The sequence below is a fragment of the Hyperolius riggenbachi genome, chromosome 3 (assembly GCF_040937935.1).
Source record: "Hyperolius riggenbachi isolate aHypRig1 chromosome 3, aHypRig1.pri, whole genome shotgun sequence".
NCBI lineage: Eukaryota > Metazoa > Chordata > Amphibia > Anura > Hyperoliidae > Hyperolius > Hyperolius riggenbachi.
The window spans coordinates 340138080-340161788 of NC_090648.1; the positions used below are offsets into that span (position 1 = coordinate 340138080).

General features: G+C 41.5%; 1 protein-coding gene across 2 annotated transcripts in view; it reads right to left on the reverse strand.

The window, feature by feature from the left end:
• Positions 1-23709, reverse strand: part of STAB2 (stabilin 2) — a 215994-nt gene that overhangs the window by 52160 nt on the left and 140125 nt on the right. For both annotated transcript variants that reach the window (XM_068276928.1, XM_068276927.1), the window contains 12 exons: positions 22354-22399; positions 21652-21728; positions 18661-18786; positions 17368-17441; positions 16281-16352; positions 14975-15094; positions 10825-10872; positions 9421-9504; positions 9168-9314; positions 7571-7705; positions 4495-4554; positions 242-418 (listed from right to left, as the gene is read on the reverse strand). In XM_068276928.1, coding sequence (XP_068133029.1) covers positions 242-418; positions 4495-4554; positions 7571-7705; positions 9168-9314; positions 9421-9504; positions 10825-10872; positions 14975-15094; positions 16281-16352; positions 17368-17441; positions 18661-18786; positions 21652-21728; positions 22354-22399 — 1166 coding nt within the window. The remainder of the gene's footprint in view (positions 1-241; positions 419-4494; positions 4555-7570; positions 7706-9167; positions 9315-9420; positions 9505-10824; positions 10873-14974; positions 15095-16280; positions 16353-17367; positions 17442-18660; positions 18787-21651; positions 21729-22353; positions 22400-23709) is intronic.

Consider the following 23709-nt stretch of genomic DNA (forward strand, 5'->3'; position numbering starts at 1 on the left):
CCTTTGTGTCCCCCTTGTGTCCTCCTCTATGCCCCTTTGTGTCCCACTGTGTCCTCCGTTTGTCCCCCTCTCTCACCTTTGCATGGGCACAGTACAGGGAGTCCCCGACATTGCGGTGGTTAGAGGTTCACAAGTCAGGAACTCCCTGCATTTGGACTATAAGACGCAGTGACTTTTTTCCCCACTATTGGGGGAGAAAAGTGAGTCTTATACTCCAAAAAATACAGTATTTGTGCCTTACCTTGGCATCTCTGATAATGTGGTATTTCAAGTACTGTGTCAGTTTATCCTTGTTCTGGTTATTGAAGAGAAAAGTACTTTGTTCCTGAGGCAGATCTCTCAAGGCCTCGTCTGTTGGCAGGAACAAGGTTACTGGTCGATGTATGGGATCATCAATGGATTTCACCAATTCTGTGTCCTGCAAGCAAATACAGAATTACCATAATGATATCATAACCTGTTGTGGGGGATGGAGGGATGACATATATGGTGAACATTGTTTTAGGAACAAATGGTACAAGGAAGCCGTTTTGTCAGCACATTGTTTAAGGTTTAAATATATAGTTTTTGCAAAGTTTTTTTTTTCCCTCAAGAAGAGCCTCAACCGATTTTTGTTATGAATAAACCAGTGTGTAAGCTGCTGAACTAATTTATAATAGCGCTGTTGGAGCACAACTGAGAGGATTATTCATTACGTGCAATGCAATAATGTCCTGTAGCTAGCACATATAACTGTTGTTTACTTCTCTAACTGCAATTAAATTTAGACTCAGCAATTGTATGTACAGCAGAAAAGCCTTCAATCAAGGCTCCTCTGCAGCCTGCTGCCCTACGCTAATCACCAGGGGTGTCACATGGGATGAAAACAAAAGTGTGAAATAAAGTGTAGTGTGAGGAAAAGTAGACCCGAGGCAATTGTGGCTGAAGACTCTGCATGTATCTGTGAGTTACAGAAACATTTTTAGTTTGACAAGCCAATGTACTCTTTAAAATATCTGTGCTATATAAATACGGTACACAATATTGGTAATAATAATAATAGTTTTGTTGCATTTGGTGAAATACCTTTACTATTGTGCTCCTCTAAAAGGTATAAAATAATTTGGAAATTACACTTTGATATTTTGGTGGATTGATTGAGGTACACGAACACACAGAGTCTGCAGAGAGGATTGGCTGGATTGGTTGTCGGGGAGACTTCCAGGTAAGTTTGTTCTCAGTTCACTCAATGCTTTGTTTATATGGCCCACTGACTGTGTTGTCACCCATTAGAAAAGAACTCGCTGTTTCGGGCCTAGCCCTTTATCAAATTGCAGTACCTACTGCAATTTGATAAAGGGCTAGGCCCGAAACAGCGACTGTCATTGTATTGCCACTTTGTATGCAATAAAAGAGCTTAAATACTACTCTGCTTAAAGTGGTGCCGGTCCCTTTGGAGAAAGTTGGTGTTGGTGCGTCCCAAGGGACACTGGGACGAAGACCGTGGCACACTGACTGTTGTTCAGTTTTGTGGTGCTCCTCCTGTGCTACTTGTCTACCCATTAGAAAAGACACAGTACAGCTGTGTAATATACAGTATATGTGAATATATACATAGGCAAACGTGGGGGGGGGGGGGATTACAGCTGCCCAGAATCCCCCCTCAGACCAGAGCTGGTGCAGTGTCCGGGGACAGGCACAAGTTGAGACACTAGAATGCCTGCAGGCATCCTGCAGCTCTCAGCACCTCCCCCTTTCTTTCCCTGCTACAGTTGACTTTAGATGTAGCAGCAGCATGTGTACAGAGCATGGAGCAGCTCTGGGAAACTTAACAGAACCGGGTATGAGCACAGCTCTGTGCCCTGCTGTGTGAATGCCTCACTTTCCCCTTCACCAATGTCGGCTGTTCTCATTATTATCTGTATCCAGAGGGGAGGTGTATACTTTTCTTTTTTAAAGTTAATTTACCACATTTACAAAAAGTTTTCAAACAAAAGGTTGGAAAATGTATAAAATACACCTCTGCACACTATAACTACATAGATAACGCTTTAGCCATTGCCAATATTGACAGTAAATTCGCACACATCAGCCATTGCGGACAGTGTGGGCATGCACCACTGCCAGCTTTTGCTTTGTTAATCTGCGAATACTATTATTTTTTTACGTCATCTTAGTGTATCACCCTCCCTGTGTCAGTGCTGTATAAGTGAATAATAGTAACAAAACTAACAGTAATAATATTTGTTTAGGGTGGGTCTTTGGAGAAATGTAGACTATAAACATTAAAAACATATAAGATATAATTCATATCACCAGAAGGATGTTGGTCTGATTCTAGCTTTTTCCTAGCTTCAGCCAGAAAGGTTTTAGTCTGGTAAGATATTATGCAACTCTTTCACCCCCTGAGGTTATCAGGCTGGTTTACTGAGGAAGTTGCTGGTTATAACCAGCCCTCTCTACTCCTGTGTTTCAACACACTACAAGATCTAGAGAAAAGCAGCAGCACAGCTCCTGCCTTCCACGGGAAACTGTAGCATGACTGCAACATTGTTAATCACCATCAACATCAGAAAATGCTGTAGGAGTAGGCAACAAGGATTTAATAGGCAGTCTCCTTTATTTTCACTTACTTAGGAATGCCAGCTTGTGTAACGTGTATTTCTAGTTACACAAACCATACAGAAATCAGCCGAAAAGAAAAACTGTGAAAAAAAGATCTAGAGGTTACTACTGCACCTGTCTCCACGACCAGAGAGCCAACCTATGTCCTCCATCAGCAGATGCATTACACCTTCAGGGCTGCCAAAGTGCTAGATGTCACCTCTACAAGAGCTTTGAATCGTAATGTTTCCTGCCTCACTTTCAGCTCTCACATTGTGGAGTCCATGGAAAGCAGGATTTGTGCGCCCATGGCACATAACACAATGGTAAATAATATAAAGTTTTCTAGAAACTGAACAACAATTACAAAATAATAATGGAAAAAAATACCAGTCCACGTTTTCTGGATTCCACAGCCTCTTCACTGCATTGCAATAAAGCAAGACTAGCTCTAAAGTTATCTCTGGTTGAACTCGATAGACAAATTTAGCGCAGCGCAGGGAAAAAAGCAATCAGCCAACAAACTGTTGTCTTCTCACATAATATTAGACACAAAACACAGAAGATGCCTTTACAGACCTCAAACTATTGGAATCAACAATCATTTTGGCAACCAAAATTCTAATGTCTATATGGATCTTTACATAGTTACTTCTTTTCAACCCAAATAACTATGTACTGTAACTATGTACAGTAAAGATCCATATAGACATTAGAATTTTGGTTGCCAAAATTATTGTTGATTCCAATAGTTTGAGGTCTGTAAAGGCATCTTCTGTGTTTTGTGTCTAGTATTATGTGAGAAGACAACAGTTTGTTGGCTGATTGCTTTTTTCCCTGCACACAGTGGCATGTTTTGTCCCTGCACACAGTGGCATGCTGTGTTCTTGCACAGTGGCATGTTTTGTCCCTGCACACAGTGGCACTCTTTGTCCCTGCAAGCAGTGCCACTCTTTGTCCCTGCAAGCAGAGACGCTCTTTGTCCCTGCAAGCAGAGACGCTCTTTGTCCCTGCAAGCAGAGACACTCTTTGTCCCTGCACACAGTGGCACGCTTTGTCCCTGCACACAGTGGCACGCTTTGTCCCTGCACGCAATGCCACTCTTTGTCCCTGCAAGCAGTGCCACTCTTTGTCCCTGCAAGCAGAGACACTCTTTGTCCCTGCAAGCAGAGACACTCTTTGTCCCTGCAAGCAGAGACACTCTTTGTCCCTGCAAGCAGAGACACTCTTTGTCCCTGCAAGCAGAGACACTCTTTGTCCCTGCAAGCAGAGACACTCTTTGTCCCTGCAAGCAGAGACACTCTTTGTCCCTGCACACAGTGGCACGCTTTGTCCCTGCACACAGTGGCACGCTTTGTCCCTGCACACAGTGGCACGCTTTGTCCCTGCACACAGTGGCACGCTTTGTCCCTGCACACAGTGGCACGCTTTGTCCCTGCACACAGTGGCACGCTTTGTCCCTGCAAGCAGTGCCACTCTTTGTCCCTGCAAGCAGAGACACTCTTTGTCCCTGCAAGCAGAGACACTCTTTGTCCCTGCAAGCAGAGACACTCTTTGTCCCTGCACGCAGTGGCATGCTTTGTTCTTGCACAGTGGCAAAGCAGGCTGCTACTCCTCCCTCTCCCCTTTCTATAGTACAGTACATGCTACTTGGCCAAGCCCAGCATGCAGGAGTTATCACAGTCTGTAGTGTCCACTGTTGATTAAAACCATCACAAATGATCATTTTGCAAAACAAAAGCCACTTTCTCTATTTGTATAAACTAAGTAGGACTGTTAAAAGAACATTTATGTAATGGTCAATAGCAATGGGAAGTAACAGTTTAAAACTGAGGAAAAGGCTGGACTCTGGGCAATACCTCTTTGTAAATAATGGATTTACAGATTTTTAGCCCATGATTAATACTGTACCTGTAACAATTTAAACATTGAACTGTATCCATTTGATTCTGCAACATTTTTGAGAGTGTCCTAAAAAAAGAAATACAAATATATTTTAATAAAGCCATTACTGTTAATGATTATATAAAACACAACTAAAAGACGGCCTGCAGCTTCACAAACTCTATAAAGACAACTTATGTAAAACTTTGATTACACATTATGTAACTAACGTGTAGGATGCTTGAAAGATAGAAAAAAAGGAACAAAACCGAGAGCCGAATCTGGTGTAGTATGTTCAGCCAATGTGGAAAATGTAATTGATAGAAATTATACTCACAAGTGTGGGTCACCACGCAGGCGACCACTTGTAATAGCAGGTGGGGAGAATTGTTACCTGACCCCACTCAGATTTAAAAAGTCACTCTCTATAGGAAGGAAAAAGTGGGGATACACCCCTCCACCAAGGGTGGACAAGATATGTATGAAAATAATTAATAGAGGAGCCAAAACAGGATAAAATAGGTTAAAAACCGTCTAAAAAAAGAGGGGGTGGGTGGATCCACTTCCCTCAGTATAAATGACCAGGCTAAAATCAGCCGTAAATGATACAAGAAATATTTATTCTCAAAAATTCGTCTCCAAATACAGTGCAACGCGTTTTATGGGCAAAACTCCCGCTTCATCAGGCAATTGAGACAGGAGAACACGAATGTGGGTCAGTATAGAGCCAGAGCGCCTCTGTAGGGGCTCTACAGAGGCGCTCTGTTTCGTGTTCTCCTGTCTCAATTGCCTGATGAAGCGGGAGTTTTGCCCATGAAACGCGTTGCACTGTATTTGGAGACAAATTTTTGAGACTAAATATTTCTTGTATCATTTACGGCTGATTTTAGCCTGGTCATTTGTACTGAGGGAAGTGGATCCACCCACCCCCTCTTTTTTTAGACGGTTTTTAACCTATTTTATCCTGTTTTGGCGCCTCTAACGTGTAGGATGGTCAATAAGGTGCTAATAATTTCAACTTGATGCAGGATAATGCAAATTATGTATACAAATATATGCAGCTTGAAAATGGACCAATCAAATTAAAATTTGGTGGGGCTTAATTGGTCCATTTTCAAGCTGCATAAATCTGCATACAAAATTTCCATAACGCTGCATCAAGTTGGAATTATTTGCACTTCACTGATCATTCCTAATAATGTGAACCACAACTGTGTCACTGAATAAGTAATGTGTCTGAGTCATCATACCCACATACTGTACTATCTGTCAGCCGTAACAATGATCACTTCCTGACCGGCTTTGTTAACTCTCTAAAGCTGCGTACTAACCAATTGATGGGTCCTGCGACGTCAACTTGACGACTGTTGCTAGCAACGCCTCTTCCTGTCGGCGGGTTAAGGGCAAGGTCATGCGACGTACACGCCGGCACAAGCGGGACTTCCAGCGATCGCGGAACTTTGCACAGTGTCGTTGGGGATCTTAAAGATCCGCCGTGTTGGACTTTAGTCATCGCATGATGATATGAGACATTCGCAATCATGCTTCTGTACCGATCTGGCGATGTTATGTAAAAATTGCCGGTCGTCGGGAAAATCTCCAGGTGGGTATATAGCTTAACTGACTAACTTGTACGGAAATTCTAAAAAATCACTTGGAATATGAGCTAATATTGTTCAGGTGAGAATTTGCACAATGAATAGTTAGCTAATGGGACATCACTGACTAATCCCATTTAAAGAGGAAAGTGAAAAAAATATCCCAGTAAAGGGAACGTACGCATATTGTTTTTCATTTTGTTGATGTTTTTATTTAGTTTGAAAGCATTTAATTGTGACAATGTTAAACATTGCAAATAAAGTGATATTTGTTTAGAGCGCCACCTGCTGCTTTGACTTGCTAAGTCTTGCAAGCACAAAAAAGATCTAATTTTGCTGTGATGCATTAAAGATAATAAAGGATAATGGGGCCTAAAAATCAGCTACTAAAGCCTAGTACACACATACGAGGCATATCACCTGGCAATAATTGGGACTCCATCCCTTGGGTGACATTGAGGGGCCAAGGCTGTACAGATGCGTTGATAACCTGTAGGCTAGTAAGGTGTTCTGTTGCTATGTGTGGGGGTAGAGGGATGATGGAGTGGCACTGGCAAGCAAGTGACATTATGTGGCTACGAGGGTGAGTGGGGTAAACAATGCTCTCAGCCGGATCAATCTGCTAGGATGTTCATGCTACATTCGTGACAGAGGTGGTCATTATAGCCCCATTTCATGCAATATGTGTACAAGGCTTAGGTCTGGGGACTTTCCTCTCGTAATGTTAGAGACTGCTTTATTGCAGGGGCAATTTCTCACAAAAACTTACCGAGTGGACCTGCAGAGGAGCACCAATATAACATGATATTTTAGTAGAAACTCAGGTTATGCAGCCAGTCACCTTGGGCAAGCCTTCCTAATACTGCTACTGCCTATAGAGCGCGTCCTAGTGGCTGCAGCTCTGGCGCTTTGAGTCCGCCAGGAGAAGAGCGTGATATAAATGTTCTGTGTCTTGTCAGTCTATACAGTATATATGTTATGGCCAAAGTGGGCAGTTTCTAAATTGGCCGGGCCGATGTGGGAAGTGGCCAAGAGATGTGGCCAAGGTCAGATGACTCTCCCCCCCCCCCCCCTTCCTTTAATAGTTCAATAACCAGCTAAAATTACCTATAACAAATAATAAACTTGCTTGAAAAATGTGAGTTTTTAGATCATGTTTGAACATAAGAGCATTGATCTGATTTAGGAAGGGAGTTCCAGATGTAACCAGGTATCAAACACTGGGAAATCACTAGCAATATTTAATAGGCTGTTGCTGCTACTCTGCTACTATTAGTGAATACCTAGGCTAAAGAAACCAAGGCCTGCAGCTATCTGTTACATTGCATGAATGTAATCAGTTGGAGTTTTTCTTTTTAGACTTGTGGGTTGTACCTACAGTATGTCCTATCACATTTCATCAGAATATCAAGTTCATCCTCAATGCAACACAAATGCTTTTTTTTTCAGCATTTGTCATGAAAATGTTATGTGTTTAATGATGCAGGGATAACTAGCACACTTACAAATGTGGGGCTAGATCGCTCTTGCATCTTCTTAGGGGCAAGGACACCGTCAATGAAGTGCACTACACCATTAGTCAGGACAATCATGTCTTCACTTGCCAGAATTTTGGGTCCTCCATTCAGTACTACGGTGTTCTAGAAACAGAAAGAAAGACCGGGTTTGCAGCAAAAGAGTAACAAAAACCTGTGTAATAATACTATTCAGACAACAATAAAGAAAACTAAAATGTTCATACAAAGCTGAAGCCCGGGTACAAAATTAGATACTTACCTAAAGAGAGGGAAGCCTCAGGATCCTATTGAGGCTTCCCTTCCTGCTGTGATGTCCCCCATCGCTGAGCGTGGCCCCCCAGAAGATTAGCGACAATGCATTGTTGCTAACCATATCGGGGCTGCGCACCTCTTCTTCCTCCAGAGTGTCTGCGCAATAGCCGAACCAGCCTGCCCGCCCATTGCTATTGCGCAGCCCAATGTGGAGGGGGCCGCACTCTGCAACGGGGGAGGGGGGGGGGGGGGGGGGCGGAGGATGAAATCAGTGAGGGGTGCTTCAATAGGATCCTGAAGCTTCCCTTTTGATCCCAACCTTTGGCTCAGGATCACTTTAAAATTCCAAAATAAAAACTGCAAATGGTTTTCTAAATTGTATTTAACCTTTACTGACACTTGCTTTTCATATTTTAATTTCTTCTGCTGTAGCGTAGGTGCTCACAAACCGGTCGGTGTTGGTTGGAGACGCAAGCATGTTCGGGCTATGCTACACAGCACACAGCCATGTTCAGTATTAGAGTTTTGTAGGATTCTAAGTCTCAAAGCATGCTGATTAGTATTAATCTTGCATATAAATTTTATTCATCTTTTCAAGTCCTAAACCCCCTGCGTACCTGTGTTTACCTGCAGCTATCTATCGAGATTTAAGAGGTCTGCTGCCAGATTAGTTTCCTGTTGGCAAACTGAGATTTCTACTGTAAAGCAGTTCATATTTACTACTTTGCGTCACATTGTCACACCTGGTTGACTACACGTACAAGGCTTGTTGCCCGGTGATGATCTGGACTCAATCCCTTGGGTGACAGTGCGGGGCTAAGGTTGTTCAGACATGCCACCAGCCTCTAGCAATTTGTTGCTATGTGTGGGAGAGAAAGGCCAATCGCATTGACACTGACGCACTAACACAACGCAACTTTTTGCCATAGGGATGCAAGTTTTCCTCTGTTTGCAGCCCACACCTACTGCATTTCAATGCGACAAAATGGTGTGTTGCGACCCATCGCACAATTTCTGTGCATTATGTGTCAACATGTATCATGACGTACTAATGTTAACAAATGGCAATGCAAGTTCACCTGAAAATAATGCGACTTTTAATTGTAGTGCGCATGCGCCTTTTGTGAAGCTTGAGCCTTTTATGGGGCACGTGAGCATATATATATAGAGGGGGAATTGCCATCCAAATTTATTCAGCTGTGCGTTTTACCACATGCGAGTTTTGGGGAGTTTTTTCTACCGCTGCTGTAACGTGACGCATTTGGTGTGTAAGGGCCCTAAGACATTTAGATTGGCTGTCAAGGAAGCAAATAAAACATTTGGTGTTTATTACCTGGGAGTAGGATATTTGTATTGTTTCGCCCTGCAGAGTAGTGACGGATGTCATTTTTGAGAGGTCCTCCTTGGTGAGCTCTGCACAGGAGATCACGTGATATAAGACAATTTGCTCCATCATCCCTTTTGTAGTCCAATCTTTTGTCTGCACATTCAGTAAAATAACAAATTAATGCAAAGCAATATCCTTACAAATACAAAAATATTGTAAATAAGGAGATATGTCACTTCTATGTTGTGTTTACACTTACCCTTGCTTCATTCTTCAAAGCATCATTGCTGGGCACAAACACGGTGAAAGGGCCAGGCGTGGAAAGCTCACTAACAACATTTGTCTACAGGTGATAAACAGAATTTAACAACACCCTCTTAGAAGTAAAATATTTATTTCCAAGCAAGAAACCAGCACATTACGCTTTGTAAAGTACAGACTGCCTAGTAAACATCCTGTGAACTCCACTCTTCCTGCATTGGTTTCTAGTGGCAACACATTAAAGCCTTGTACACACGCAAAAGGACTCTCTACCTGGTCTGGATTGGGACTTGATCTCTCAGGTGACAGTTCGGGTAGGAGTCTGTACAGATATGTCACTAGTCTGCAGACTGACAGGTTCTGTTGCTATGGGGGGGGGGGGGGGGGACACCATGGTGTGCACAAAACAAAGCAGCATGGAGTGGGTAAGAGGAGTAGGAAACAACCCCCCGATGAAGCCTGTGTAAGGCAGGCAGAATGCATGGGTGGGTGGGGCTTATCTTGCAACAACTGTAGGAGCGTTCCTGTGGCCTGGCTCAAGTTTCTCCAGACCTGGATGATTATGGCTTTTGTAGCGGACATCTGTATGGGGTAGCGCTGCCCTCCAAGTCTGTAACACTGCTGTCTGTATTATCTGGATATCATAGCCACAAAAACCCTGTGAAATCTCAGAAATTAGAGATCTATCGAATTTTGGTGGAGACAGGACTACTGGGCTTATCACTCCAGAGGTCACGTGACTCCATATGGTATTGTGGATATACAGCTGTGGGCTTTATGGCAACACTGAAACCCTACACCCTGCTGTCTCCCCCACTCTGAAGAAGCCAGCTAGGTTACTAGATATCGGTCCCTATAGGTGTGGTGTGTGTTGGACTAAGTACAGGTGTGTTAGGTGAGCTCTATGTGGAGCATCTCCTGCATTTTAAGTGCAACTTTGGAACATGTATTTTTCATAATTGAATCAAGTTTTTATATTTACATTTTCCACTACCCAATTGAGTGGCAATGCTGTCTGTTGGTTAATTGAGTACTTGGTTGTTTTGGCCTTGTGGCTCCTGCAAAACTGTGAAGTTCAATAGGAAGATTATGCAGAGTTGAGCATGACAGGTGTTTTTTGTTAATTGGGATGAACAATGCCCTCATCCAAGACAATCCACCAGTCAGATCACTCACTGAGGCACTGAGAGGGATAGGGGGCCACTGTACACACACTAGATTCTCAGCAGAGGTGACCCCAACCGGCCGTCTCGACCAAGGACCATTAAGCGAGTGTCCAAGACTTTAGTAAAAGGGACTGATGTCAATGGTTCTATCTATGGACTTCATAAAGTGCTGTATAATTTATTTGTGCTATGCAGACATGAAAATTAAATACAACTATTAGTGTGACATACATTACCTGTAGCAAATAGTAAAAATTGGATGCTTTGGAGCTTTTCTGTAACTCCTAAAATAAAACACATTTATGTTTAACTTGATACATTAAAATGTATCATTTGAATAAAAAAAAAAGAAAGTTTTTGTTTTTATGACTATACATTAATCATATCTGTATTAAATCTTAATGGGCAACTCTCGTAAACAATTGTAAAATGTAAAATGCATGTAAACACATACATACAAGATGTACATTTCTCCTAGTGTAAAATAAGCCATAAATAGCCTTTTATTCCTATACTTCTGTCACATGTCAAAGGTAGAAGAAATCTGACAGGTTTTGGACTAGTCCATCTCCTCATGGGGGAGTCTCAGCATTTCTTCCTTCTTTTCAAAAGCACCTCTGGAAAGTACCTATACAAGGATGCTAGCCTTCTTAGTGAAACTGAGCAACTGCCATTCAGTAAATGCTCTTGAAAATAAAGAAATTCCAGAGAATGCCCATGAGGAGATGGACTAGCCAAAAATCAGATGGATAATACCTACTGTAAGGAACAGCAATGTAGGGAAAAAAGTAATTTATAGTGCATTTTTACTCTTGGTCAAATATATATATCTTGTACACATGTTTACATGTACTTTAAATTTGACACTTTAGTGGCCATTTAAGTATCTAATATTACTGTAGCAGTTGCAAATGGGCCAGCACCATCAAATAAAAATGATCATTTATTGAAGTGTCTATTAAAAAGTATTTACAAAGCCCAAATCACTTGGGCTGATAGAATGTCTGTATACCTCACCAGGCCCATGTATGGCTGCATGAAGAGTGGGAGGAATGGTATAGACAAATATCTTACTTCCTCATTAAGGATCTGGTGGAGGTGGTCAGTTTATGCTTCTTTAGTGCAGCATTATGTCAGCTCCCTAGCTTTCCTTAGTTACAAATGTTGAGTTTAATACTAGGTTCTCCTTCTGGTCTTCCTGTTGATGACATGCCCAAAGTTACACCACTGGCCATTACTTTGTGAGGTGGCACATTTTTTACTGCCGGTACTTCCTGTTGGCATAAGTGGTGGTAGCCAGTTCTTCTCCTTCCCACTTGGTCAAACACCAGACTCTACATTGGAGGGAAAAAAATACATGTATCCAGGCACATCGCCTCTAGTTAGGACATTAAATAAGTTATTAAGGAAAGGGAGGTGCTGAAGGGGGTGTGGCCAGAAAACAGCAAAAATCTATTAACCCTTCGCACGCTCGCTTGCAAATGTTCAAACAAATGCATCCACAGATTCACTCATCCAGGCACCACTGTTACCCCTACATCTAAGTTAAAAGCCGGGGTCTTAGTTCACAAAAGAATGCATTCTTATGCTTAGTCACCTATACTGCGCAGAAGTACCCAGGTAAACATAGGTGTCCTAACTCTGGCCCTGTAACATACATAGTGCAGACATGCAAACATTCATAATAGATTTTTGCTGTTTTCTGGCCACACCCCCTTCAGCACCTCCCTTGTTAACCTGGGTACTTCTCCGCAGTATAGGTGACTAGGCATAAGAATGCATTCTTCTGTGAACTAAGACCCCGGCTTTTAACTTAGCTGTAGGGATGACAGTGGTGCCTGGATGAGTGAATCTGTGGATGCATTTGTTTGAACATTTGCATTCGAGAGTGCGAAGGGTTAATAGATTTTTGCTGTTTTCTGGCCACACCCCCTACAGCACCTCTCTTTCCTTAATAACTTATTTAATGTCCTAACTAGAGGCGATGTGCCTGGATATATGTATTTTTTTCTTGTTACTGACCCCTGTGGCTAGGGTTTTAATTCAGTGCACTCCCTCCTTCCCCTGTATGTGTTAGTCTGCATGCACACAGCTTATGCTGGTGTATGTGCATGGTGCGCATGGATACATTACGTTAGCTCCCTTGTGCGATTGGTAAGATGCACTGTCTGTCCCAGGAGAGGACGTCAGGATGTGTTCTCCTAATCCCTAGATAGGTTTGATGCAATGAATGTGTTTGCATGTCTGCACTATGCATGTTACAGGGCCAGAGTTAGGACACCTATGTTTACCTGGGTACTTCTGCGCAGTGTAGGTGACTAAGCATAAGAATGCATTCTTCTGTGAACTAAGACCCCCGCTTTTAACTTAGCTGTAGAGATAACAGTGGTGCCTGGATGAGTGAATCTGTGGATGCATTTGTTTGAACATTTGCATGCGAGAGTGCGAAGGGTTAATAGATTTTTGCTACATTGGAGGGAGCCTTATATTTAGGTAGGTAGGTGGACTGACTCAATGCCAAACTCCACAGCATCCCATGCCTGCCCTCCCACTTGGTTATACACTGTATTCAAACTGGACAGGCAAGAGGCATGGGTTTGTGAGACATGACCCTGTCCATCTGCCCAATTGACTATTATCCAGCCTCCAATGTTTAGTCAGATGGGCAGGCAGACAACATGCACTCAGTCACTGGTGCAATTGTAGGAAATAGTAGGAAGGCTGGAAAGCATGCAGCCTTACCACCAGCGGACAGACTGTATCAAGCCTGACACAGGCTTCCCTGTAATGCAATCTGGACAGCGGACAACACAGCAGATAGAAAAGGAAGTGATCAGAGTGTAACACTGAAGGCAATAGATGTGTCTGGCATGAAAGCCAAGAATATAGGCTACATTACTGTCATGTGAAGAAATACAGGCAATCATGTTTGGTATGAAAGCAAGGAATACAGGCTAGGGAGCCAGGAATATAGGCTAAATTACTGCCATGTGATAACACATGAAGTCACTCATGATTTATCACATGGATGCCCACAGAAACCATAATCCTTGTTACACACTTCAGATATTATATTCTCCTTTTGAAACAATCTTTCCTGATCATCCCAGTTGGTGATTTCAAGTGTGAGCAGGTAACACCCCCCCCCCCCCCTCCCCCAAGTTGTTTGCCTCCTCTTTAGCGATCCTCCTACGATTCACTTTTAAAGGAATACTATCAATTCACACAATTTTTTCAATTGACACAGGAATTGTTTGGGAAGTGCTGCTAAGTACCGGTGTATACATTTTAGTAGCAACTTCTTTGTTTACTGTTAGCAAAATACATTCAAAGTTTACGGACGCCAAAACTGATGGCTGACTGAGCCATGAGGAGAGGGGAAATTCCCCTCACACTTGATCAATTAACTCTGTGTAGCTCTGTGTGTGACAGAGAGAGACAGGACACAGGAGCTGCAGCTGTTAGGAGCTCTGTTTGACTGAAGTGTCTGAAGAGAGCAGAGGAAATGTAACTAATTGCCACAGCTTTTTAATATTGTTTTTGCTTTCAGAGTTTGATATGTTTGATATTTGCTTTCTGTAGTCTGATATGCAACTCTGGCTGTGCATTGAAGCAGACACCCCTTCTGCAATTGATTTGTCCCAATATAGCTAAATCCTACCCTCAATAAATTACAGCTTTTGCCTCTGATATTTAACATGAAAAGTAGGAAAATGTTTACACAGCTACTTAGACATTATTTGTACATTGTCATTTTAGAACACTTTGGTATCGATAGTATTCCTTTAATCAATACCTTTTATTCCAGTGGGAAATTCAAAAGGAGGTTCTCACAGATAGACACTGTTTGTGCATTTCCCCCTTCCCTCGCTACAGAGCAGAACACACTGCTCATCCAGGAGCCTTGCAGCATGTGTGTACAAGATTTTTTTTTTCTGAATTGTCTCTCAAAACAATCCCTAGTGATCATTTTGGGCAACACATATAGCAAATGAGTAAGCAGGTTTGCATCTGGAATCTGATTAGATGGTCTGTGCAACTGCTCCACTTTTGGTCCAGTTTTCTCAGTCCCCATCCTGATAACTGAGCCACATAGAATGCTTCAATATTATTTCTTTTGGTTGCATTTGCTTGTAATATAGGTTTTACAAGACATACTTTTTCTAGAAAATAAGATAGAATTCAATGTAGACTTTTATATAAGAATTATATGAGCTGAGTATCTGTGTTTGTTTCTTGTTAATACTCCACTATGTGATACGTTGGCGAGAAGAGAAGCTTATTACAGCAGATTGTAGCTGGGCAGTATTTATGTATGTGGCACAGGTAAAACAAACATCTCTTTCCAAACGGATAAGCTGCACTATCAGTGTAGAAATAACATACCTCAGAGATTTTTCCCTTGCAAATTATTCCATCTCCTACGTAAGTGGACTTGCATGTACATGTGCGTTGATCCGGTCCGGTATGGTTACATGTGGCATACTCACTGCAACCGCCATTTTTCTTTAAAGGCAGGAAAGATGTAATGAATGATAAACATTATATAATATTTTTTTTTCCCTTAATTTAACTGTGAGAAAATCAAGTCAGGAAATGACAGTTTTACAGTAATCACAAAATACAGTGTGGTGAATCAATGAAGACCTCAGAGTACCTGAAAAGTCACACAAAGATCTGAAATGTACAAATAAAAATGATCTACTGAATTTCATTTACAGGGGCTTGATCATCCAAAACCCAAAGAAACAGAAAAAAAACAAAAACAAAGAAATGGAAAAAATAACATGCTTGGAACTTTGCTTAGTGATGAGTGAGAATATCTTCATTAGAACGTTCTCTCTTATGGTTTGGGTCTAAAGTAGTGATGGACTCTTTGGCCCTGGAGGAAGACTATATCCACTGTCTGCGCACCGCCTCTGGAGTAGCTTGACTATTTTTGTTTTGCTCCTTATGTTCTTTGTTTGCCAGCTCAATTGGCAGAAGTGTGACCCACCCATGAGCCACCCCTTCCCCATTTCCATCTCCCCTCCCCTCTCTTATGATATATAGTTTCGTTTATAGATATTGTGGACTTATACAGCGTTTTATATGCTCTTGACTTGTGTGCTACTGTTATCTATGAATCCCTGCATGAGTAACTACTTTTGCACTAATTGTCTACTTTTATACATACCTCTTTTTGCTAAATAAAACATTATTGAAACTAAAGTAGTGATGGACAACATTAGTCACTTTCCTTCATAAAAAGGGCATATTTTGTTCTTCAGTGATTTTTGGAATTGTAGAATGGTTGTGGACTACAAAGTTCCTTTGGAGAGCTCACAAAGTTTCTCCCAGAATGTGGAGCTTAGGACAGCCTATTTCTGGTGTTTTCTTGGAATAGAAGACTAACTTACCCCCTACCAAGACTTTCATTTCCTGAAGAGCAGGGGAGAGAATGTGGCAAAGTAACAGGAGAGCTGCTATAAATCATCTATTGCGGAAGTGTTCAGGGCCATGACCCAGTGCTTTTTGTCTCCAGTATAAGGAACTCACAGGAAGCGGTTACAGCTTCCACATAAATTCAGTACTCAGACCATTAATTGGTTGATTTTTTTTCCCAGTTCTGGTACACTTTAAAAAGACATAAGCATAAACCAGGGCTTTAAGAATCACAAATGCAAAAAAGTAAAACTTTATGCATACTCACATTTAAACATGGATTGATGGGACTGCATTTTATACCATCTCCACTATACCCTTGCAAGCAGCTACAGGCAGCCTGAATGAATGAATGAAATATTAATTTCACTATAAAAATGGATACATAAATATAAACTGCAATTAAACATCCTGTAACCCTACAAAATTAAATCTGTGAATTTTCTTGTCATTCCAATATACTGCTATGCTATAGTACTGGATAGCTCCAGCAAAAACCTTTAAAAAGTAATAGAGGTTTGTTTTGCTGAAATTCCCTGTATTCCAGCTGGTGCCATGATAGGATGTGTGGGGAAATTTGCCCATTAGTTTTTGTAGCTGTTAGGAGATTTATGGAGCTGAAAGATGGAACAGGAAAAAAGGGCACATGTGGCAAGTGGACTAATTATTGGGCGCTGTCATATGCGCCAATACAATATACCAGTATTTGGGAACCCGGTAAATAACAGGCCCCCAAAAGCTGATCTAATGCAGTGTCCGATCGATATTTAAAATTTTTGTTCGTGCGGCTGGGGGGGGGGGGGGGGGGGGGTATGGCGTTTAGGTAGTGGGGGGGGGGGGGGGGCCTTAGTTTCAGGTGTTAGGTCAATAGTGTGAGTGGGGGAGGGGGGTTTAGTTAGGTAGGTAGTGAGTTCAGGGGAGAGTTTAGGTTTAGGCAGGTAGTGCGCATGGGTGTGTGGGGTGTGTGTGTGTGTTAGTTTTGGGCATTAGGTAGGTAGTGTGTGCGGGGGTGGGGGCTATTTAGGTTTAATTAGGTAGTTTGTAGTTTGTGGGGTGGGGGGTAAGGGTTAGGTAGCTAGTTTGTGCGGTGGGGGTGGGGGGGGGGCAAGGTTTAAGGGTTAGACATCGGGGGGGTGGGGGGGGGTAGGTTTCTGTTTGAGAGTAGGGTTAGGTTTGGAAATAGTTAAATGTCGGAATTTCATACCGATATTTTATTACGCGCCCAAATTTTCTGGCGCCCTTAAGTAACTTATGCCTGTCAGATTACAGATAAAATGTGCAGTTAGTGGGCACACTTTTAAAAAACCGAAAGGATAGAAATACTGGAAGGATGTGATACTGGGAAACGCATTTACCTTATTTGGACCAGTTTTAGTACATTCTGCATTTTGATCACATCCACCATTATTCACCACACATGGATCAATGTCTGGGGGAAAAAAGTTTAACAAGATTAAGACTGGACTGGATACGGACAAACTGATAAAACACAGCTTATTTCAATTTTTCCTAATACAAATATCTTGTGGAAACCTGAGAGCTGGTCTTTGCTGTGAGTAACATGCTAACTGCTGAAAGGGAACCTGAAGTGAGAGGAATACATCTTCATTTACTAAGGGCTCTTTCACATCAGAGCTTGCGTTGGAGAACGCTCAAAGCATACGTTTTGTTGTATGCCTTTTACTGCGTTTTGATATGCGTTGCACTGAAGTGAGTGTGCGTTTTTAATCCGTTTTCAATGCGTTACTGCACATAGAAAAACACAGGTAATTTGTTTTTCTTTTAGTTGTCAACTTTCTACATTGTTCCTCTGTTGCATTCTGGGACTGATTGCCTGCGTTAACGGATTAAAAACGCGCATAGTGTGCGTTTTACATTGACTAACATTGTAACGCATAAAGCTAGCGTTGGCCAAAAAACTGCGCCTGGGTGCAGTGGAACGCAACGCACAAAAAGGCTGCGATATATGTGAAAGCTAAAATGAAAGTCTATGGACTTTCATTTCACCTTGGGTAACGCAAACTTTATCCTTTGCGTTGAAACGCAGAAAATCTGCCCTAATGTGAAAGAGCCCTTATGACAGCCTGGCTGTCCTGCTTAGTTTTAGGCGAGTCACACACTAGCAACAAGCATGCAGCCAGCGGAGTCAGACCAGAGTCAAAGCATCTCATCTGCATACTCATCCTGGCAACTGGCATTGTTTATTACTAGAGAATTATTATGGTAGCCTACGTATTGCTCTCACTCCAGGTTCCATTTAAGTATTGAGGAGAGTCACATGATAAGTCTAGCAGCTAATGGAAACATCCAGAGGTAAAGAGAGAGGACTTTTATCTTAGAAACCAGATGCTGATTGCTTAGTCATTTCAGAAAAGACATGATCATATGTTTTCATAATAGGCTGCAAATCTGTAATAAGAAGTACATTACATTCTATGCCATGCAGACTTTATATATATTTTGGTGAAAGAAGTGGTAGGTTTTAGTCTCAGACTCATGGAAAGCTTTTAAAGCCCTAGTTCAATCTCCCTTTTTTTTTTTACTATAGTAAATTTGTAATAATAATGCGCAACATTCTTATTATTTGGAAGTCGGGAACTGATTCAGTACAGTACAACATGAATGCTTGCATTGGTGTACATACATACCCAGGCATACAATCCCATCTCCGGTGTAGCCCTGTTTACAAATACATCTCCTGTTTCCTGGGGTAGTCCTTTTGCAGTCAGCATTTACTGAACAGCCACCGTTACTAGCTGCGCAAGCATCAATAGCTGAAATACAAAGAAGTTTATTTGCACATCACTGTTAATAAGCCATAGTTTTAACACTATCCCTGTAACTAACTCCAGGAGCTCCTTTAAGCTGCCCCCATACAATCAGCACAAATTAAAAATTCAGTCTTGATTGGTTAGTGCTACATTTGTGAAAAAAGAAAGATTTGTTCTGCTATTGTTGTGACGTTAATAGAAATTATATTTTTCCAGATGATGATGTCACCAAGCCTCCTTACAACATTGCATGAGCATGAAACCAGTATGACAAAATTAAGGGAGAAGAGCCAGTATGACAACATGAGGGGAGGAGAGACATAGAGCCCCATATAGTGCAGTATGTACCGTAAATGGGGGATGTTGTATAAAAGCTTGAAAGGATTAATACTCACAAACAACTGTTACCCCAAAGGCAACCACTGTATTGGCAGGTGAGGAGATTAGACCCAACCCCATTCAGGTTAGGACAACTGTAATGAGAGGGATCTGGAGGCTGCCATATTTATTTTCTTTTAAAGAAGATGAGTTGCCTGGCTATCCTACTGATCATCTGCTTCTATTACTTTTAGCCATAGACCCTGAACTAGCATATGCAGATCAGACGTTTCTGACATTATTGATAGATCTGACAAGATTAGCTGCATCCTTGTTTCTGGTATTATTCAAACACTACTGCAGCCAAATAGATTAGTGGGGCTGCAACTGTATTGTTTAAAAAGGAAATAAATATGGCAGCCTCCATATTCTTCTCACTACAGTTGTCCTTTAAGAAGTTGTTCTCTGTAGTGTAGAAAAGGGGATGCACTCCTCCACCATGGGTGGATTCAATGGGTAAAAAAACTCACAATATCAGAGGTGCTAATAAAGCATGAAATACACTAAAAACAGATTAAAAAAGCGGTAGTGGTGGACTTACTTCCCAGTAGTAAAATTCAATCAGTCTAGTTTCAAAATCTATTTTTTTGGAGTCTTTTCTCGAATGTGAAAATAAAAGTTGTTTTTGAAAAAAGACTGACAGAGTGTGGTGGGTTATAGCATTAGTTATTATTGCAATAAGTAGAGCAGACTGCTCTTTCCAACGCACTCATTAAGTTCCCCCTTCAGCCAGCTTGCAGCAATTCAAACCATATGCAGATTAAAATTCATAGGCCCTTATTCAATTTCTTTTCTCTTCTAAGTTTTTTTTCTATGAGATAACTTCATCTCGAGCCAAAGCTCGAGTTCAGAAACACAGAAGAGGGAAGCCTCTGGATCCTAATGAGGCTTCCCTCGCTGTCCTCTGGTCCCATGTTGCCACTCATGGACCCTCCAGCTAATCGTGAATGCACTTCTATTCTGCCATGAACGTGGCTGTGCTGCAGCCACACAAACACAGCCGTGCCTCTGCGGCTAACTGTACTGGCTGTACTCCTGCAGCCACAGCAAGGCTGCACACATGCCAGAAGAGGAGAGTGGCCTGGATCAGATTACAGACAAGCTGTAGTCGGTAATCTTTGGAGGGTCCACAGTTGGTGAAGGAGGGATTAGAGGACAGCGAGGGAAGCATCATTAATATCCATAAGGCTTCCCTCTTCATAAGTAAGTATATAATTTTGTACCTGAGGTTTGGGTTGGATACACTTTAAAATAACTTGTCTGTAATTAAAAAGTTTCATGGATACGTTATCCACAACCATCAAGGAGCAGATCATTGAAACCTTTCGATTTACTAAATGGTACTTGGAAAGGGAGGTGATGAATGACCCTCCAATAGTCATAAGGCGACCAATGAGCGCCTGAACTATTTGGTTAATCTTGCTGTTTTCACTGATTTTTTTTACGGACTGCTTTGTCTTATTACTATATTTTCTGCTGTTAACTTGCTGTTTGTCCATAGCGATGGCTGCTTTTCTTCATAAGTATTTGCAATCGTGAACCGCTGTTTTGTATTTTGTTTTGCTTCTTCTTAAATAAAATAATAATAATAATAGTAATAAAAAAAAAGTAGGTGAAAATACACTGGCAAAATTATTCTGTGTATTTTATTGCTTGCTGGTGGCTTAAAAGGCATTTAGTTGATAAGGTATAAAAATATCACCTAGAAGAAAACTTAGGAGAAAAAGTAAATTGAATAGGGGCCATAAAAAGAAAAGTCACCGTATTGCTTACCCACACTACCATAGTCTCCTCTTATAGCTCAAATCTCAAAGGTTTACGTGTATATATACATGAACCATTGAGATTCATGCTACTTGAGAAGGCAATAGTATTGTGGACTAGCAGTGTGGTGATATTTTTCTTTATGAACTACTTTAGTTATATTCACACAGCAACACGCTGCACTGGTCACACAATTGGGCCCATTCACACGTCATGCTGGGTCTATGGTACATAGTGTTATGTGGTAATAACACGAGCCAAGCTGTGCCCTACCGGTTAATGCACTCATCACACCTACATTACAAATGAGAGGCGGGGGGAGTATCTAGCATTGTGACGCAGGCAATGCAGCAAAACGTTAATTCAGAAATCTGTTATGATGTGTCACATCATACACCTCACAATAGATTCAGTGTCAACTTAGCCTCATAGCTGCACTTCAACAGGTGATGCAAAGAACTCACATGAAACTTGCAGTGAATCCTATGCATTAACGGTTACACTTTACTGACTAATGTTCACACTACTTCAGCTGTTACAAAGTTATCATGATGTTTCCTTTGCCAAACAATAATAATTCCAGGCCTGCAAGGCTCAGCACCAAGCCACTTACTGGATCTTCAGTTCTTAGGATATGATAGTTGTACATGGCAGAACCTTTTCAATGTTACATTTTTAATATTTTCCTTTATCCACTGGTAAATTGTTAATGGAATTTAAAATTACCTGTGCAGACAGTGCCATTTCCTTCAAACCCAGAGGCACACTGGCAGTAAGCAGTGCCATCCGCCTTCTGGAGGCAGCTAGGAATATACAAGAGAGTCTGAGTCACCTCACAAAACAGTCTGTTACTCTCAGTATCATAGCTTATGATAAAACACAAACACCATGTGGAGGTAAAACTAAATATTTTTTTCCTATGACTAGGTCAAAACATCTAATAACAGGTTAAATGTAGAAAAGGCCAGCCTGAGCAATTAAAATTCAGCATATCCTGAAAAAAGTGAGTTAAAACTGAAAACTGGATGTCAAAACCAACAAAGTAAAAACTGCATATCAAAATGATTATTGGCTCAAAATAGCCACTGATTACTCACTGGGAATTGGTGAGCACACAGTAATTTTGTATCCTTGCATGCATTTTGTATATAGAGTCTCTTTCACAATAAACATTACTGCATGATATTTCTGGTCTCAGTATGTACTGCAAACTATGATCATCCACTGGTCACCTGTCCAGTAGTGTAACACTAAGAAAGTAAACTGAGGCATTCAGATGAACAGCGTTACTGCAAGAATGTATAAACCCAATCCAAATAGAAAGAGATATTATCCTCCTGGCATTCAGACCCGAGACCCAAGGACTGAATGTCCTCTACAATTTACTGACTACAGTAATGGGATGTGAAAAGGAAATAGAATACATACTTTGCACTGGTGTGGCAGGCTTTATTGCATTTATCATCCGTGATTGCTGAAAAGTAAAGCAAAAACAAGATGCAAATACTGATGTAAAATAAATGGGATCTATAAACAATACATGATATAGCTTTTTTTTTGCATTAAAGAGATTTAAACATGGTATTTTATCAAATGCACATCCTTTACAAGTTATAAAATTATAGCTTGGCATTTGCCTCATGGAGAGACCTCCACAGAGAATGAAACATCCACACTTGATCAGTACAAATCCTGTGTAGGTATTGCTGTCTACCCACTTACGTTAGTGGAATTTCCCTATGAGGTTTCCTGCTGTGCCCCTAAACTAGACTAGCGCCACACTCACCGCCAGCGAATCAAGACTAATAGCTGCTCCCTCACTCAGCAAACCAAGCGCTAATATCACCTCCCTCCCTGTCCAATCAAACCTCTTAGCAAACCAAGTGCCAATAATATCTCCTCCTCCCCATCCCCCCTCAATTCAGACTCTAAGCCAGTGGTCCTCAAACTAAGGCCCGCGGGCCGAATGCGGCCCCCTGAGGCTTTTTCACCGGCCCCCCACTCTCAAAATCTATTACTTACAGGTGCGGTCCACTGCATCTTTAAAATATCTGCAACCCCATATAGAGTAGCAGTGCTGGCAACACCCATCCACATGGGTCCAATTGGACTGCAGGTTGTCACCTGGGTATGCTTCACTGTCTGTAGCAAAGATGTTCTTCGGGCGCCACATGAATGGCTGCTCCGGAGGAGTTCTCCTCTGTGTTGCAGGACATACTATCTGCACATGCTGTGTTGGGGGGCATACTATCAGATTTGGTTAAATGGGAGACATAAGGGCTGCACATGTTAACAGGTAATAGTTTACGCTACCTAGGCTCAATGTAATGTTTTCTACATTTTATGTATACTCTGGCCCCCCAGCAGTCTGAAGTATCTTGACCCGGCCCTTGACCGAAAAAGTTTGGGGACCCCTGCTCTAAGCAAACCAAGTGCTAATAACTCCTCCCTCACTGTACAATCCAAACTATTAGCAAACCAAGACCTAATAATTCCTCCATCCCCATCAGATCCAAACTATTAGCAAACCAAGTACTAATAACTCCTCCCTCACTGTCCAGACCGTTTATGAACAATTCTTCATATAAACAATTGGAAAGGATCGCTTGGGACCACTAATGAAAATCTCCCAACCAGTCCAATCGGATTGAGCTCAGTATTGGAGACACTATATATATATATATATATATATATATATATATATATATATATATATATAAATATATAAATTACCAAGGGGTGAGCAGCACAAAAAATTTTTTTATGCAATTCTATGCAAAGCAT